This window comes from Genypterus blacodes, unplaced genomic scaffold (assembly GCF_046128005.1).
Source record: "Genypterus blacodes isolate CSIRO-AG114 ecotype Tasmania unplaced genomic scaffold, CSIRO-AGI_Gbla_v1 ptg000055l_1, whole genome shotgun sequence".
Classification (NCBI taxonomy): domain Eukaryota; kingdom Metazoa; phylum Chordata; class Actinopteri; order Ophidiiformes; family Ophidiidae; genus Genypterus; species Genypterus blacodes.
Window position 1 is genome coordinate 4,031,736 of NW_027466867.1, and position 18,834 is coordinate 4,050,569.

Genomic DNA, 18,834 nt, shown 5'->3' on the forward strand with positions numbered 1-18,834 from the left:
TTGCCAGATCTTGGCCGCCTGAAATCCAATTTCTTTACAACCCGAATGCGTCACTTGACCTCAGCGGCATAATTGTAAAACAGCTGTGTGCGAGTTTGATTTCCACAGAGAGATCCGTTGTTTTTTTAATATGTTAAATACACTTTCTTGTGGAAATTCACAAAACCACAAACACCCTGATAGGAATCCCTAAATTGAGAGAACTGTGAGAACTATGATGTCTCTGTAGCGCCTCCGACTGATGGAGGGATATTGGGAGATTTGAGAGACTTGATGATTCTGCTCATTGGCTCACAGACGAAAGCTCGCTGCTTTAAAAGCAATACCAATGTCAAGTCGATATGTTACAATGCTTTCACTGCCTTTGTTAATGAAATGATTATCAAATGTGTGGGCTAATTAACTGAACCACATGCACCTAACCCCCACGGGTCTCTGATGAAACAATGCACTGCTGTCATTTATCATTTTTCAATAGGAAGAATGTAGGTCTGCTATCAACGCGGGAACATAGAGTGGTTGGTCGTCGGTTCTTGCCTCCTTGGCCTTCACTTGTCTCTCCCTCATCACCTCTTGCAGTTGGTTCAGAACTAGTTCAGACTATTGTTACGCCACAAACACCAGCTCCAGAGTTTATTTTGCACAGACCTGCCCCGGTTGAATCACAGGAAGGTTGGTAAACATACTTGAGTCGCCTGTACACTTCAGACACACCGGTTTTGTCCAGTTTGCATATCTCGCCTCCACAGACGGATATAAGCTCAGATGTAGAGTAATATCTCTGGCTAATGTCACTCTGAAACACTCCACACTGTATCAACACAGATAAACTATTGTGCAACAACTGACGTGCCTGTAATAATTGAATCCACAGGTACAGAATCACACACAGACACACACACAGTACCCTTGCAGCTGTCTCAACACAGCCACAGGGATAATTTAGCAGGAACATTATTTTTTGGGGGATGACTTCCAAACCAATCCTCTCACGGATGATCAGGCAAATAATCCAAACAAGATGATAAGCTTAATACAACGCTTGTTGGCCTTGGGGGTGGCAAAAGACCATGGGTTTTATTTGACGAGCGCTTTAATTTGTTTCCCTCCAATTATTTAAAGGTTATAGCCATTTGCGTAGAGACCGATTTTCACCGAAACCACCAGGGTACTTATCTGTCGGAGTGCGGTTCTCATTTTGGATTGTGAAATAAATCTTTCAGCGGTTTGAGTGACAGCCGAGTTAGAACTAATGCCGTCATACGGTGCCAGGTTGAATAGAGCGAGTAGCTTGGGCAAGACGACATCTGATTGATACCTTCGCCCGATATGCATCACATAGGTATATTAGATACCGTATGTATGTGGGCAATTATGTAGGTCGTGCTCATTTTCAGTTTGAACATCATTTTAAATCGTAAACCATTGGGAAAATCGCAGCATTCCACCAGTTTGGTTTGCAGATGGGTTGCCAGATTTTGCAAGACCCACGGTGACAGCTGTAATTTCATAATTGGCTGATAAAGAGAGAAGGCACTTGTATGTTTCAAGGTACAAGTTTGTCATACTTCTCACAAGTTTACACAGAAGCTGGGTTTTGACGTTTTAATGGTGGAGAGAATCGACGGCGACTGCGGTTGTAGCCGAGCGTAGACCGGACATATAAATCACACCATTGACAGCTATTCCGCCTTCTTCTGCAGTTCTATCGATATGTTCCCTTTTTCCCAGCAGCATTAAACACATGGCCGATTCCTTTTAAAATGATGTCAGATTTGATTTTTCCCTTTCCCTGCCTGCTTAGCGTCTCTATTTTTGGTCCAGTTTCTGTCTTTCTTAACCTTCCTCCCTCGTGTCTGTACTCTCGTGTGATTCGCTCTCACTGACCACCATGACTAAGCACTCCTATCTCCCTCTCCCAGCACCTTTGACCCTCCCCCTGGTCACTTTCGTCTGTTGTTCTGCCAGCCTGACATCTCCACCTGTGGAAATTGAGCGAACAACACTTGGGGTTGCTGAAGGAGAGTGATTCACCTCTGGCTTGTCTGATGACCTCTCTCACCTCCTTATCGACATCGGTGCTAGCCGCTGCCGTCCGCTCAGCAGAGTCTAAAATCCCAAACCTGTGCCTTTCACCTCAACCAATAATTCCGTGTTCTCTTCTTTTCAAACCCCTTCGTCCTTTCTCGCCTGCCTTCTCTTCCTCCTCGTTTTGAAGAACTCTGACCACAATTCCATTCAAAGCTTTCTTAACCACCCACAAGCCGTGTCCTCAATTCTACCAACACCACTTACTCCGCTGACCCAACGACTTTGGCTCAAATTATCCATCTCCTTTCTGCACAGATGAGGTCCTGAAACCGATCCACATCCTTGGCACTTTTACTGATTGCTATCATCGGATCCTCTCTAGACAGCAGAGTGATTATCATCTGCCTTCAGGGCAGGTGAAGTACTACTTTAGTATCACTCAAGCAAGGAAGTAATGCTTAAATGGTTTAATATTTCTGGTGATTTAAACTTGTGGAATAGAGCGTGTCTGTTTTGCTTCACATTACGCCACTACAAGATGAAGTTACGCAAATAACTACTGATAAAATGTGTTTTTTACTGGAGGAATAGTCCTGAGTCATCTGTTATTAGATGTGTACTGCATGGTGTTCTACAGGTGTTTGTGTTATTGTGTTTGCTCCCTATGTGTTCATATTGATGGACATCTTCTGCTTAAGATTGATGAAAATGTCCCTCATAATTATAATCAAGTCTACAGTTCAAGCAAAAAGGTTCCAATACAATAACCTAGAGCCTCTGGAAATAAAATGTAGGAAACAAATAACCAAAACACAGAAAGGGCTTTTTTTTTCTCAGGACCGTATAAACATCTCATCTCATTCTCAAGCTGTTTTCACACTTGGGATTCACACCAGAGTTTGCCCTTTTGACACAATTGACGCGATCGCTGTTGAATTTATGTTTCCCAAAGGAATGCGGACCGAGGACAGCGTCGTTCCAGGGTTCAACTCGTTTGAACCCTCTTGTGGACCTGCGAGTGGCTGTTCACACCCGCCGAAACGACCCAAACCGATCGACAAAGCTCTGTCGCTCAGCGTTAAAGCACTGTGAGACTGTGAGAAACATTGGTATCGATTTTTAGGTGTTTCAATTAGCTTCATCACACAGCCGACTCGCGCTTACTTTCCATTTCAGCGCCTTTCACTCGGTAAAAATACATCAAAAACTGAACTGACACAGCACATTGTCACAGCTTCCTATATTTAGCCTGTGAAAAACAGCAAACAGCAGAAATGGGGCCGTAAAGACACACACCTTCTGTGTGAAACAACTGATTCCCTCCCTTAATTAATGCTCTCCCATACTGAAGTTTGCTTTCATAAGACACCGCCTTCATTCCCTCCGGACCATCGCTCCTGCCCGTCTGTGGTTTTCCTTCCTGACGGTCACCTCCCCTGCTGAAAGGTGGCGGTCCATGAGCTGGGTGGGATAAACCATTCGCACACATAGGGGGGGCGCTTGCGAGGGGATATTATGACAAATGGACTTCTTTACTGCCCTTCTTTCAAAGTGTGTTTTCTCTCTTTGGAAGTGAGTGAGGGCCCCCCTCCTCGCTGCTTGCTTTGCATTTATCTTTCCCACCTTCCTTTTATCCTTAAATGTCCTTTGGATAATTAAAGTTGCCTACTTTGTAGCCATGCTGCATCCACCAACTCATTACTGAAGCGGCTTCACCTGGCATTAATGCTGCTTGATGTTATCGTTCCGATCAGGCTGATGCTCTCTCCCTTTCACGCCGTGCTCTTTCTAGTGTCATTTATATTGCCAATTAGATGTTAATGTCCGAATGTGTTTCAGCGTATGCCAGCATTTCTATAGGTTCACTGCATATCGAGCACTGTGACAGATACACCTTTGATTAGCAACAACAACAATGTTCCTTGCGGGCAGAAATCAACTTGTCATCCCTCTGCGTCGGTTTATAGAAGCCGTCAAAATGTGATTTTCCTCCTAAAGCTGCAGGCTGTCAAGTTGCAAGAGCAGTACATTTGCTGTCAATGGACGTGTCTAACACTGCAATCTAAGATGACGGCTTTGCATTGACAACTGACAAGATTTCATTATGATTATCTAACAACTGTTAACTCTGATCTGCAGCAGCACAGAGTCGCACGCCAGAGCCTTTGGAGAGAGACAGAGGGAGAGGGAGAGGGAGAGAGAGAGAGAGAGAGAGAGAGGGAGGGAGACGTTCCAAGATTTGAGGAAGAAAGACCTGACAAAGCTGTTGAACCTGACCTTTTACGTTCTTGTTGTCGTAAACAAACCCACATGTAAATGAACTGGAAAGTAGTGAGCTCAAAACCCGAGCATGTGCTTGTGCGGTTAATCACGCACAATTCCATTTGCAGATTTGTGCCTCTAAATATGACTTTACTGAGCAACACCAGGGCTGAGAGGAAAGTGAGAGATACACAGCGTGGCAGCACATAAAAGACAAAAGGACCGGCTGACAAGGTGGGAGTTAACGTGGGCTGGAGATTGTGTGCCGTGCTCCATAATTGGAGTCTGGACTTCAATAGCAACAGTGTCTAGTTCTCTAACAAAGGTGAGGCGCTTGGTGAAACAGAGGGGTTCTTATTGTAGAGGGACCAAACTGTTTCCTCTCACACACAGGCAAGGAGGCAATCAATGCATACATTTGCATTTCCAGCTGAGTCGGTGAAGAGCGACTACGTGAGAGCCAGTTACATTGTGTGCTCTGCACGATCGGGGGCCTCTGATTTGTGATATAAAATAGGATTTGGACTCTCCCACAGATTAAGTGGATGTCCAAGTGACGACATCAAATAGCAACATTGGGATGAATTTGAGCAAAATGGGGTGAAAAAAACGTTTAGGAGACCCAAACTGGATGTTTTCTGGAGCAGTTCAGGGGACAAAGAGCAGCAGAGCCACAGGCTAACAAGGACTGATGCAGCGTCCTGGTCAGAATAGCAGGTCATTTGTTACTTTCATTAGAACCTTCTCAGGATGACACTGCAGTCTGAGGCAGACCCAGGCAGGCCACAGACGCCCAGACGGGGACATTTGATCTGTCATTTTTAGACTTCAGGCTTTGCTGATGAGCTTGAAAACTCGTCGCTCGTCTTGAAAACTGCAACATTGTCGAATCGGGGGAAACAACGACAACTACTTAGAATATTAATTAAAATTTGTGCCTGTGGCGAGGAGTTGTTCTCAGTAAAAGTTCCAGGGATGGTATCTAAAGTGCTGCCGGGCCATTTTCATGCCACGATTTGCAAGAAATCCTGACTGGACTGGAGCTAAATCAGATACAGCCTGCAGGGATTGATTTACTATGGATCGCAGAAAGGGAGAGGAAGGGAGGGAGAGGAAGAGAGAGATGGAGAGGGAGAGAGAAAGAGAGAGAGAGAGGGAGCACTTTTTGGCATCAACATTTTGAAACATCATCAGAGTTCCGGGATGACTGGGAGCTGCAGCGTCATGTGACATCTACCTTTATCCTACACACAAAGGCAAGCAAGCAAAGAAACCAGGCAAAGATTCCGAGGCCTTTCTGTGCATTTACCAAACAGCACAGCTAAGGAAAGCAAAACTATCTCCTCCATTCCCACCGTTGCTTTCGCTGCATATTGAAATGACACAGCTGTCGCCCTACAGACGCCGCTAACGTTCCGGGCACTGCGAGCGAGGAGCCACTCCAAATTTGTCTCCGAGTCGGAAGTCCAGAGGCTATAAGTGGTTAAAAATGTTTAACGCCAATGTAAGTGTAAACTATTGTCTACAACAGCCATCCTGGAGGAATAGTGTGTTTGTAGTATCAGGGAGTATAAACAGAGGAGCGATGTCGCTGAGAGGGAATCAGAGCTGCTGACATAATGAGAGTCTTATTTTTGTTTTTAAACTTATCTCGCAGAACAACTTGTGAGTCTGCAAACCAGCAGAGGCATCAAGGCGTCCTGCTCTGCTGAGAGATGGCGTCTCTGGCTGTTTTACCCGAAACTCTCTCGACACAGCCGGAGACGCTTGTTTTGTCTCCACTGTCCTCAGAGTCTTTCTTCGTCTTCTTTCTTTTTGGACATCCTCCCAGTGACAAATCCCCCATCCATCCAGACTTCTGTAGGATGGACACTTAGGTAGAACGATCTGGAGGTGGGAGGAATTTACCGATTCAGCCGTCCGTCTCCATCACCCGGTTCTCTGATCTGAGCCCTCCTGATAATCTCAAACGTGTTTACAGTGAAGTGGGATCCTTTTGTCTAAACCTGCCATCGCATGTTAATCACTAACATGCAAATTACCGATGAGACGTTCCTTCTTCCCCTGTTTGCACTTGAGCGTTTTGAAGACTTTTCTCTCGAGGTCTGAGAGCTAATCCGTCTCCCCTGCCCACCTCGACGCCCCCCCTCCTCGCTCTTTTCATCTTCCTGCCTTCCTCGTCTGCTTTAAAACATCGTTCGCCCCTCGACTCGGCCGCGTCACTTCTAATCGCCTTGTTTTGCAAGTCGAACGTTTATGAATTGAAGTTATTAGAACCTCAATGGCCAAATTAGTCGGCCATCCATCTCGCCACAGCGTATAGATTTGCATGTCGCCCTAAGTTAATTGCATCATCGATTTCTACATCCGCGCCTTTATTTACTTGATGCGTCCTTGTCATCTGTAGTAAAAACTGAGTGTTGAGTTGCGTTTACAGGTACGTGCTACAATTAAGTCCGGCTTGATTAAGTTGTGGTTCAGTATCCGCAGCGTTTACAGCGACAAATTAACATTCAAGTCGTAACCTGAACACGTACACGACTTTACTTTCCCTCGCTGGCGGCTACAAACCGATGATATATGATGGTCGTTCCGAGTTATCACACCCGGACCAAAGAGGAGAAAAGAGTACAAACATGAAAGCTCATTTTGCAGTTGTAGTTTGTGCTTCAACAAACGTCCCAAAACATTTTCCACTATTTATATTCACAGCAACAACCCAGAATTCCGTTCGGTGTGGAGCATTTGCGGACAGTTTCACAGGGTGGGTGCATCCTCATTTGCATGCATTTACATGTCATTAGCACTTCAAACCTGCACACTTGAAAGAGCTCCTTGTCAAGACACTAATCTCCCTCCCTCTCGCTCACGCTCTCTCTCTCTCTCCCTCTCTCGCCCCCTCTCTCTCTCTCTTTATTAAAGAAGCTCGGTTTAACCACAACATGATCATATACACTCAAATTTAAGTGCAGTCGATACAAAGAGATGGAAAAGACAAGGAAACTTTACAAAACGACGCGTGAATGTTATCGCGCGTCAACCAATATATTGACAAAGAAGTAGCTTGACGCGAGATCAATACGTTTAATGATCGCGAGCTGTTTTATTTGGAATTATTTACGCCATTGCTGCGCGATCAAAGAAACATTACAAAATCTCTCAATCATAAGTTCCTCCCTCGCATTCATGTCTTTCCAGTGTTTAATAGCTCTGTGTGTGTGTGTGTGTGTGTGTGTGTGTGTGTGGGTGCGCTCTCCTCTAGAGCATACATTTCTCTCCATTAGTGTTCAGAACATACAATTCAAATTGACTCAATGGATTGCCGCTTCAATAATGTGAGTGTGTGTGTGTTTATGTGTGTGTGCGCATGCCGATATCAGAGAACGCTCTTAAGTATTAGCATATGATACAGCAATCAACTCTGCCCAATCATTTCTAATTTGTTGCGTCAAACAGGCTCGTTCAACTCCGATGAACTCCTTCAACAATCATAATACGACACTAATTCAGCCGAGCTACTTGATGATTTAAAATGACAACCGATGCAAAGTTTATGTGTTGTACACCGCCGGCGAATATGAGCCCGGTCGAGCGGTAAACATGTGCAGTCACACAAAGGTGACGGAGGTCGACCGGCAACTTCCTATCCGTCGACATTGAGCGTAATGGAAAATGTTTCAAGGAAAGTTTGGGCTAGCAGAGAAGCGCTTGGTCTTCACTTCCGCACACGCACACGCACACACACACACACACACACACACACATCCTGCTCTCAGCTCTGTTCAACGACCTGACAGCAGCGACTCGTCCTGTCCGCTAATGCCTTGTGCAAACTGCGATAAGAGCGATACGGAGAGATTCTGATCGACGTCATGATGATGAACGGGTTCAAGTATGATGCATGTAAGATGGTGCTGGTGTCTGCTGCAGAGAGGAGCCACTGCAGGCACAAACACATGCAAGGCGTGTATTTATAGATGCACATTGAAGCTACTGTCAAATTGTGAGATGCTGATCGTAGATTTTTATTTATTGCCCCATCTGTAGGAGCATCAAGACTAAAAGGTAACATCCTTTATAGCAGTGGTTCTCAACTGGTGGGGCTGCGGGACCCAGCATCTCCCCTCAATGACCGGGCCTGACCCAAATGGAGGACTCCAGGATTTTAATTAAAACCAAAATTCTTCACTTCGATAACTTCAGCCTTTTTTGACTCAACAGTGCTTTCATTCATGCACACAAATGAAATAAAGTCCAGCAAATTAGTAGTTTCAAAAAGACTCCATATATATAGCTTTAGCTGAGTACCAGCTCATTGAATATAGAACTAACAATGACACACTCAGTTGGTGTTTTCATGTAAAATACATGAAATAAAAAAGTCCAACAACTGAGAAGTATTTTCAAAAAACAGCTTTAGCCAACCAACACTATGGAATATATTGTTTATGTTTTTCTTCAGTTGCAGTTTTTATACATAAACTCAAAATAAATTAAATTAAAAGTGCAAAAATAAGTATTCAAGTATACAAAATTAACTTTTCTTCTGATAAACCTTATCAGAAGGTAAATACTGAAAATTGTCTCCGGCTGAACCAGAGCGTAGACGCCACACTCACAGAGATAGGTAGTGCTGAACGGGAGGAGGGTTTTTACTGCTCGAGTGGCAAGGGAAAGATACTCTCTCCGTGGATTTGTTCAGACAGAATAACTGCTCTATATCAACACTAAATGGCTCTCAAGTCGCTGGAAGATTGAACATAAACAAAAAACTGCTGAATTCTCAAAGTTCAAAAAGGCCTCAGAGGTCATTTTAATTTTTCCATTTGGGAGAACCCCAGTCAGTTCCTCAGACAGTCAGGAAACACGGTCGGCAATAAAAGGCTCAAACACCGGGACAGAGAAGCGGTCCGAGGTGTCGCTGGCTGACACGGCGAGCCAATTCCCCCCATTCATTATCCACAGCGCTAAAGGTTCTTCAGCGGTCAAGCAGCACATGGAACATTAGCTACAACGTCCATTCATCACAGGTAATTTGTAACAGACCTGGATTATTGCTCCATTACAGTTCGGCACTCCAGATTCCCCCGTTAGTGACTTGTGACATTCAAATAAAACAGCACCTTTAAATCGACGGCTCTGGTCACGGTCAGATACTTCTGCACACACAATCCATACCATGACTTCATTAAAACCACATGTTCTCACCTTCAGAAAGTTATTGATTCTAGTAAATAAGGAGAATCTAATCTGGTCTTCCTTCATTGTAACTTTAACTTGAACTGCCATTTAAACAGGTGCTATGGAAAATAAAATATATTATATATTTCTCTTTTGTTATTATAGGCATGTATATTGTATTTTTATTTTTTGTATTTAATATAAAATCTGAAATTTAAAAAAAATCTCAGGTAAAGAAAAAGTCAAGACACATTTTTGATTGTAAAAGAAAATGTGTAAAAACGCCAAAAATTAAATTAAAAACCGATTAAAAAAAAAAGGTAATAATTTAATATGTATTCTACGAAATTCTTTTACACACGATTGGTTCTTGTTTGTCTGTAAACACCACGCCTGCTCCTGTCCACTTTGAGAATCAGCTGCTAGGATGTAAGCGTTAGTAAACAAAGCCATTCAGCAGACACAGAGCAGCATTATCTCCCTGCTGAAGTCGTGACACCTAAACGAATGCCCTCCCACTCTTGGCCCTCAGTTTAGCTGCGTTTGGTCTCCGCAAACTCCTGACAAACATATTCAGCTTCGTCATCTCTTTAGAGGAAACAGTTGCTGCAGCAAAAATGGCTTGTTGAGGCCGAGTGAGTGTGCAGATACTAAACAACAAGCTTTAATAATAGAAAACCTTAAAATACTGATTCATGCAGGTGTATATTAGTTTTCCTGATTTTCCATTGTAATCATGTTTTCTGTATTTCTGTATCATCATCCTTGTATCACTTCCTGATTGTTGAGGGATTCGCAGCATCGTCCTTCCATCCAACCTCCATCTCCATCAGCCGACGCAATTTTAGCTCCCATGGCTGTTGCTTCGTAATCGATGGCGCTCCGATTCCAGGCGGAGGTGGAACAATGGGGATTTCTCTCCGCCTCTCCCGTCTTTGTTTACGCCGTTGCTACTTTGCCTGACTGAATTAGAATTCCGTTTGGGATTGTTGCATGATAGACGCGTCCTGCCTGGTGCGATTTCCAGAGCGAGGCCCCTCGCAAAAAAGCTGCCAGGTAAAATATCGGAGAAATACGGGCTCCTGTCAGAACATCTGATGATGAAATATCACCTTTGTTAGGCAACACCAACTGCAACTATTCCTCCCTCTCGCTCTCCGCTCCTCTCCCATATAGCTCCTTCTTTCCTTCTTCTCCTCTATCCTCCATTTCTTTCATAACTAAGTGATCTGTTGTCATATCTGCTGCCCTTCTGGGACTAAGACACAGCCTCATACAACAGAAGATGAAAAATTTAATTTTGTGCCGCTAAGACGTCCTGGGTCGCTCCTAACTCTTCATCAGAAAGAGAGAGAAAACACAATCCAGACGATTTCACCTACGCTTTCTTTTGCTTAGTCATTTTCTGTATGAAAACATTTCTACCTGTAACGATTAGTTAGATCAGTGGAGCTCCCTCTGGTGGAGTATTGATCGCAAAACCTTGGCACGGCTGCAGTTATTCCTCGCCGTCCGTGGAGATATTCTATGCGCCAGAAACAATTTGATCTGGAAGATTCTGCCATGCTGCCCCCTCACAAATGGAATTCAGTTTTTCCAATATTAATAAACAAAAGTCAATTTCATATCTATACACACACATACATGCACACACTTCCATCATTCCTAGTGCTGCCGCTTCTTGCGCGTAACAGATGAGAGTGACAAAAAGTTAGCAGTCCTTGAAACCCTCCCCCCCCAGAGATCCCATCTGCCCCGTGAGTACAGAGACGTCAAAGCTGCCTGCTTGAGTGTTTCCGTGCTGAATCGCGCTGTGATTTAGCTATACACGCTCCATTCCGTGTCCGCCGCGGAATATAATTTAGTCTACACGTCGGTAATGAGAAGCAGCTGCTATCCTTCGCCAGCTGAGCGCGGTGACAGGATGAAGTGCTGCCGGGCGCGAGACAAGAACCAGCCAGAGCTTCCAATCCACTTCGGAGGCCCAATGTAAGAGCTTCAAAATACCAATACATGACCGTATTGATTTAAGGCTCTACAATAGTGGTTACGGTTTTATTCCCGGTTCTTCCCGTTGGCCATGTATGGAATATTGACTTGGAAACCTGAAACACCTGGAGCTGGGAGTTGACGTGCGACCTTCTGCAGTCGGTAACTACAACATTAGAAATGAGAGTGGACTGATGTGTGTTTTGATATTGCTTTATAGTGATGCAGTTTGGTCTTTGGTCTAATCGTCTGGAGCGACGAGCGGCTCCACAAGCAATCAGGATTTTCAATTTATTCCCCCACTTGTGACAAGGTTGCAAGGTTTCCATCTCCTCCTTTCCTTCCTCCCTTCATCAGCAGGGTCGCACAAAATAATGGGACAGATTTCAATGGAAGTTTGTGGATAATGTGGGACTCTTGTTGTTGTTGTCTTGTTAAACATGAACGTCTGCATCTCTGACTTACAACCTTTCAAGCCGACAGAATGCAGAATTTCAAATTTAAATTCCAAAGAAATCGAGCTGGAAAAAATGCGCAGTGCGAAGAGACACACACACACACACACACGCACACGCACACGCACACACACACACACAAACACACACACACACACACACACCCTCTTTCTCTTTCTCTCTTGCGAGCTCGGGGATAATTATCTGCGTGCGTGTTGGATTTTCCTGACAACTTATCTGTCCCGCTGCTCATTAAAAACGGGAACGCCGGGAAAACAAAGGCGCCTTTGTTAGCCGCGCGTGAGCACACGTGACTCCTTCATCCGCAGCCTCCGTGACAGGCCTGCGAATCAAAAATGCATGTATGCTGATAGAGGCGAACGGAACCGCCGGCGTACAGTCAGATCCACGCAGATCGCAAAGATGAAATACAGGCGAGAGTGAAAAAGGGGAGCGACGGAGACAAAGACGTCCATCGCCAAATGGCTCCGCCGGCTCCCACGTGGATATGACTGTGTTGCTTCTCCTACAGCAGGTGGGTGGGGTAGGGGAATGGGGGGGGGGGGGGACACGGCCCGTTGGCTTTAAGCCTGGAGGATGCCCCCCCCTCGGCAGGATGGATCAGCGGCGGTGGCGTTGGATTAGCGCAGGCTGCCAAGGGCCTGACGGGTGCGGTGACAATTTAATCGTGAGGAAAACGTGAAGACGAGCAAGGGGGGGGGAGGCTGCAGTCTTCATTCACGGGATTCATTTTGTCATGCCAGCTTCCTTTAACGCCTCTGTCAGCGTCTCCTGAGGTTTCGCGCCTGGCCTGCCTTCAGACTCAAAGAGGAGCAGCAACACAAACAGCTCCTTCACTCAGGAGGAAGAGGGGAGGAGGAGAACTACAGCATCTTCAGTTGTCCTTTTTGTGTGTCTTCAACGGGGGCAAGATGAACGTGTCCCTGAAGGCACGTGGAACCAAGTGCACAAATCACACACACACACACACACACACACACACACACACGCACACTCTGTTCATTAAAGCTGGTTATACTGGTTATCCATCAGTGCAGATGGGTTCGCATGGAGACGACGACACATATCAGCGTTAATTTCAATACAATCTATTATGTCAACACAGCTTTGGATGAGGCAATGAAACCGTTTGTTTTTCGTCTCCATGAATTATTTACGGCGGCGCTCTCTTGTGTCATTAGGCGGCGATTACTTTAATGTCTGATCAATCAAGATCGAAAGGCAGAGCTTTTTGCACCGCAGACGATGAAGAATATTTGCAAAAGCAGCCGGTATTAGAAGTGAGTCAACAACTATTTCTGCTGCCGCTCTCTCGTTAATAAAAGGATGGAAGTTGCCATGGTAATAGAGGACTGAAGCTACCTTTTGCTTTGTGAGGCTCTTAATGTGCGCGCAACCACACACACACACACACACACACACAGATTCCTACGAGCTGATCAGCGTCTCCCCTCCTGTTCGATGCAGAGACCAATATTATGTACGTAACAATCTGAAATGACAAAACCTGAATGTGGCTCCTTTAAGAGAAGAGACAAACACTTGGAAGGTTAAATTGGGCTGAATGTGGCTCCTGAATTAAACAAGTGCGACACCCCTGGTCTAAATTGTGTGTTTGCTTCGTCCCGTCTGTGTCTGCAGCCTCGTCCAGCTGTTTCCTCTTACATCATCGACACAAGCGAGGCCTTGGCTTGTGGCGGTATCGACAGAACGCCCTTGGAGAGGCCGAAAACGTTTTCTGTTGAAGTGGCGGGGAGGCCATTTGTCCCCTCTGATGAAAACATTTTCCATCGTTGCTAAGGGCAAGAAGTTCCGGGGCGTGGGCGAGACGGATAAATCACCCGGAGGAAGGCGGCGAGGGCGAGGGCGGGGCGAGGCGGGCCGGTGTGATTTCAGGAGCACGAGAGCGGAACGGTGACTGGGAAAAGTCACCACGCCGTCATCTCAGTCTGGAATCCCTTCAAAGGTAAAGCCGGGAGCAATTATTGGGGTTGAATTGCATAATCAGTAAGAGCGTCATTAGAGGTGAGGAAGAGGAACGATCGGTTATAAACGTTATTTCCATAAAACGATATTAGGGGCCCGGGGTCATATTTTGTCGACGGTTCTGGCTAAATTACCCACATGCCCTCCGTGGTCTCCGTGGAAACACACACACAAAGAGAGAGAGAGAGAGAGACAGAGAGAGCTTAAACAATGTTCCTGACAGAGCGTTAGTCTCTGAACCAACAATTAACCTTTGACTGCTCCACATTACAGAGCTGTCACCATTTTGTAAAAAGAGGGGGGAAAAAAAGGGAAAAATAACTCAATTCTGGTGCCACTGCCAATTTCTTTCTTTTGTGTGACCAATCCAACGCCCACTCATTTCTAATCTGGACACACATGCACACAGACACACAGTAGCTGCAGCAGAGTTACAGGAAGTCTGTCGCAGCTTCTCTTCATCTACACACACACACTCTCGAATGTTAATTCAGTTTAAGGGTGGCTGCACAGTCGCTCGCAGTGATTCCACACCTGCGGCACAGCGACGGCACTTATCCCCCTTTGGGCGGAGCGTTTTAGTGACAGATCCTCTGCAGACTGGAAGTTTCCACACGCACGTCCTCTCCGTTTTGAAAAACCACCATCTGTTAACACAAAGCGTGTACCTGTGTGGACTCGGCGAAGGGAACAGAGAGAAAGGGCCTTTGAGGGAGAGCGTCTGACTCAGGGACGCCTATGCATTCTTCAGCTAAGAAAGACAAACGGAATCATACAATAAAGCAGCACAGCGTGAGAAACAGGGTCGAACCATGCTGAAAGAGTTAGTTTGAAAGAATGTAGAAGCAGTTTATACCTGAACTTCACACGCTTCCACTGACACACACACACACACACACACACACACACACAGGTTTACATGCACTCCACACCCGGGATGTGTTTGTCCTTTTCTGTCATGAGGCCAAAACAAAGCACGTCGGTGACCCAACAGCAGATTTCTTCCGAGCTCAACAGTCGTATCTGTTACTTCTTTTGATTTCGTAGAAGCAAGATTTCACACTTGAAAATGGCTGCAACGGACACAAAACACCCACTGTGCTGTTTCTGAAACGCTCGGCTGGCAAAGTCGCTCCACATTATGCAACTGATTTAGCAGAGATGCAGCCGCAGTCGATGGCTTCGGCTTCTGCCTGACAAACACCTCCCGCACGTCGGTTGCCAGTTAGCGCCCCCTCTCTCTCTCTCTCTCTCTCTCTCTCTCTCTGAAGGGGGAAGGACCTGGGTGCAGATGATTTAGCTGGCGTGGCTAAACGCGCAGCTGTGTCTTCTCCTGCTGATGAGCCGCGTCTCGCCCACTTCAGGCCAGCTCTTGACAGCAGAGGGAGCGTTCTCCTCTGTAGCCTCGCGTGCTCCATTTACGCTTCTGCATCTTGCTGTCATAAGCAAACTCGCCGCCATGCAGGGGAGACTCTTGAGACCCGGGCACAGCTAACTTTGATGTCATATCTACAACATAACATGTAGTTATGTTTCTGTTATGGACTACGGCTGCCTTTGAAGAGCTTGTATCGCTTTAATAACTCGCATAACCAAAGGTCGCTTCGCATTCCCTGTATTCCCGCCGCATATCTTCATCAAATCACATGAACCACATGTTTATGGCCACAGGGAGAATATGCCGAAATGTATGAATGAACTTTTACTACTAATTTACTGTGTGTGACCCCTTAAACCCCAGCAAGGTTTCATAATAATCCTCTTAACTATTGTAATATGTCACATTTGTGCAGATATGTCAACATTTTAAAGACTTGATTGCATCCAAATCTGCTTCAGAGTACACACACACACACACACACACACACACACACACACACATACACACACACACACACACATACACACACACACAGTTGTATATATGTTATGTTCCACACTTGGTGAGGAGAAGTTTGCCTAATAACACAAACTAACTATGGCTATTTCTGTTTGGGCAGAAATAGGCCATCATACACACACACACACACACACACACACACGCACACACACAGGGACACACACAGGCCTCACAGGTTCTGGAGTGTTGAGCAAAAATGTAAAGTGAGTGTCCACTTGTGGGCCGAGGCTGGAGGCTTTGAGATATGCTGCAAACTGACAGGAAATGCTGTAATACGCATTTGGAATTGGCCTCTGCACCTCTGCATCAAGGTCGGGTTCGGCGCCGGGACAGAAAAAGCTACAAAGTCCAAAGCAAACATAATGAATACATTTCGGGGGAACATCTAAAAATATATTTCATGTTTGCCAGCGATATGAGACTCGGTGAACTTGGCAGGTCTCTGCACAGATGACTTAGTTTAGTGAGGGATTGGAACAAGGAAGGGTTTGTTACAGCATCTAGCTTGGTTTTATACTCTATGATGTGGATGTGCCTTTGAATTGTGTTACGAGAGGACTGTTGTTGTGGAAGTGAAGACTTGAAGTGAACATCTGCATTTCTTATTTCGGGAGCCTGATTAGCATAGGCAAATATGAACATCCGGCAGGAGGCGGAGGCGGAGGAGGAGGAAGAGGGGGAGGAGGAGGAGGAGGAGGGGGAGAAGGAGGAGGGCGAAGGAAATGTTTCATAACATAATAATGATATTCCCAAGTTGCAAACTCGTGCTCCTGCCGAGTCTGACGCATGGAAAACATCCAAACATCCATTATGCACTTTCAGCACTCAAAGCTGAAAAATACATTTTCTCAAAGGATCAGCAGTTGTGTCACATGACAGACAGGCACCGCTCGGAGGGGGGAGATTGATTGGCTGCAGGTAATAGCAAGCAGCCCCCAACCTCGATGTCATCATCTGCGTAATATGTTTCACAAAGCATCTATGTCGTATCTACAGATGAGGCTGGAAAGCAGCTCTGGGCTGCGTCCAAGCACATTACAGCTCCCAGGAGTGAGCACAGAGGCAATTGTAGCAGGATAACGGCAAGGAGGAGCAGCAATCTGACATCCTGAATGGGACCGGCACTGTCTCTCTCTTGATGTGAGGCATTCACCGGCAGGCAAGTATGCAAGAAGTCTGATACAAATACTATGACAGAGCTTCTAACTCAAAGTTCATACTTGCATTTAGGACAGAAATAAGACCCGGAAATCTCAAATTGCAGCACCGAGCCGACGCTGCTACCCTGCCTGAGCACACACCTCCTCTGAATAGAAACACACGCAGCTGTTTGCAGCAAACAAGCCGACTGTGTTCCACCTGCCCAGCGTGAAAGGTTCTTAGGATGACATCATTCAGGATATTTTGGGGAGCAGAGTGAGAGCAACATCAGAGCTGCAGCACCTTGGCGATAATGACATTAAACGCCGTCAATGTGACAGTAATGTTTCTTGGAGTTAAATGGCATCATTGCTCCGACTTAATGCCCTCTCCCCCCCCACCCCCCCACCCCAAAAAAAAATAGAATCAACCTTTCAGTAAGAGTACCCGGCAAAGCTGTAATCATTCTTTCACACACCAGGCACTCAGTTGAGGAGAATTGGCAGACAGAGCCTCCGGGCCAGGCCCCGCAGTCTTTCCTCCCTCACACACACAGTCAGGCAAACTGGCACTAATTATAGCTGAGAGTGTCGCCGCCGTAATTCTTTGGGTTTCTCATGATGTTACGGACGCAGACACACACACACACGCACAAACACGCTACATACAAATCTGATCCACTGACAATCCTGATGTGACAAGAATCACACAAGCTGTCTCACTTTTATCGGGTGTCTTTGCACGATCATGGCCTTCTGCGTCTGCTTGTTTGTGTTTACTGAGAGTATAAACACAGATATGAACTTGTTTTCTAACACCCAAAATAATCCTGGTGCAAAGAAATCTGATCAATCTTGAATGACATCGCAACTAGCCGACGTTGAATCTAGACACAAGCCCACACCTGATTAGATGTGACAGTCTGATCTAATGTGCGTAATGATTGATTACATACTGAGTGGAAATCGGAGCAACACGATTAGCAGACGTGGCAGAAAGAGGAGTCTGTCATCCACGTAAACAGGTACTTAGAGGCTGTTATGTTATATAGCGATGTCATTAAGCGTTAGGTTTTGTCAGGCCACATTGAAAGCAAAGGTCATTTGGGGTCTATAAGGAAATACATGTTTTCATTTCTGTCATTGTTTTGCGTAGAACAGGAGATCCTAAAAGCGATCGCACAATAATTTGGGAGCGCTTGATCCTTATCGCACTACAAATAACCTGCGAGGCCGATAACGGAGGGTTGAATTGAAAGTCACCCCGAGGTTACAGATTAGACCGGAGGGGCAAAACGGGGGGAATGTAGCTTTCAGAGGTTTGAAACTAAATGCCACACACACACACACACGGGCTGCCAAGCTCACCTGCAATGCCTGTGAACCCCGGCGACAGTTTCGATGATGGAGCACTCTCCCTCGTTCAGACAAAAGGCCAGGTCCTTGTCCTCCACGCATGGCTTGAAGACTTCAGAGCGTAGACTGGGCAGTGTGGGGGCGACTGCTAAACAGGGACAAGGAAGCAGAGACAGAGAGACACAGACAGATCCGGTTACTGTTTTGGTACTAAAATCTCCACTCCCCTCAGGAAGAGCGGATTTAATTTGTCGTTGATTTGTCTGTGAGCCTCACAGCAACAGAGCTTCATTATAAAAGTTTCCTCTCAAATGCAGCACAGTACCAGAATTACCAAAGACATGAGACAACCTGTGTGTGTGTGTGTGTGTGTGTGTGTGAGATGGGCTTCTATTCTCTGACCCCTGCTCGGCTCTGACATGGCCGCCGTGTACAAACACTGCAATGCGGGGGTCTCCGCAGCGTGAAATATGCACAGCTGTCAGGCATGTGGTCACGGCCATGAGCGTGTAAA

General features: G+C 45.8%; 1 protein-coding gene across 1 annotated transcript in view; it reads right to left on the bottom strand.

Moving 5' to 3' along the window:
* Positions 1-18,834, bottom strand: part of nrg3b (neuregulin 3b) — a 115,908-nt gene that overhangs the window by 41,671 nt on the left and 55,403 nt on the right. The window contains exon 2 of the mRNA XM_076152158.1: positions 18,333-18,468. Within this exon, the coding sequence (XP_076008273.1) occupies positions 18,333-18,468 (136 nt within the window). The remainder of the gene's footprint in view (positions 1-18,332; positions 18,469-18,834) is intronic.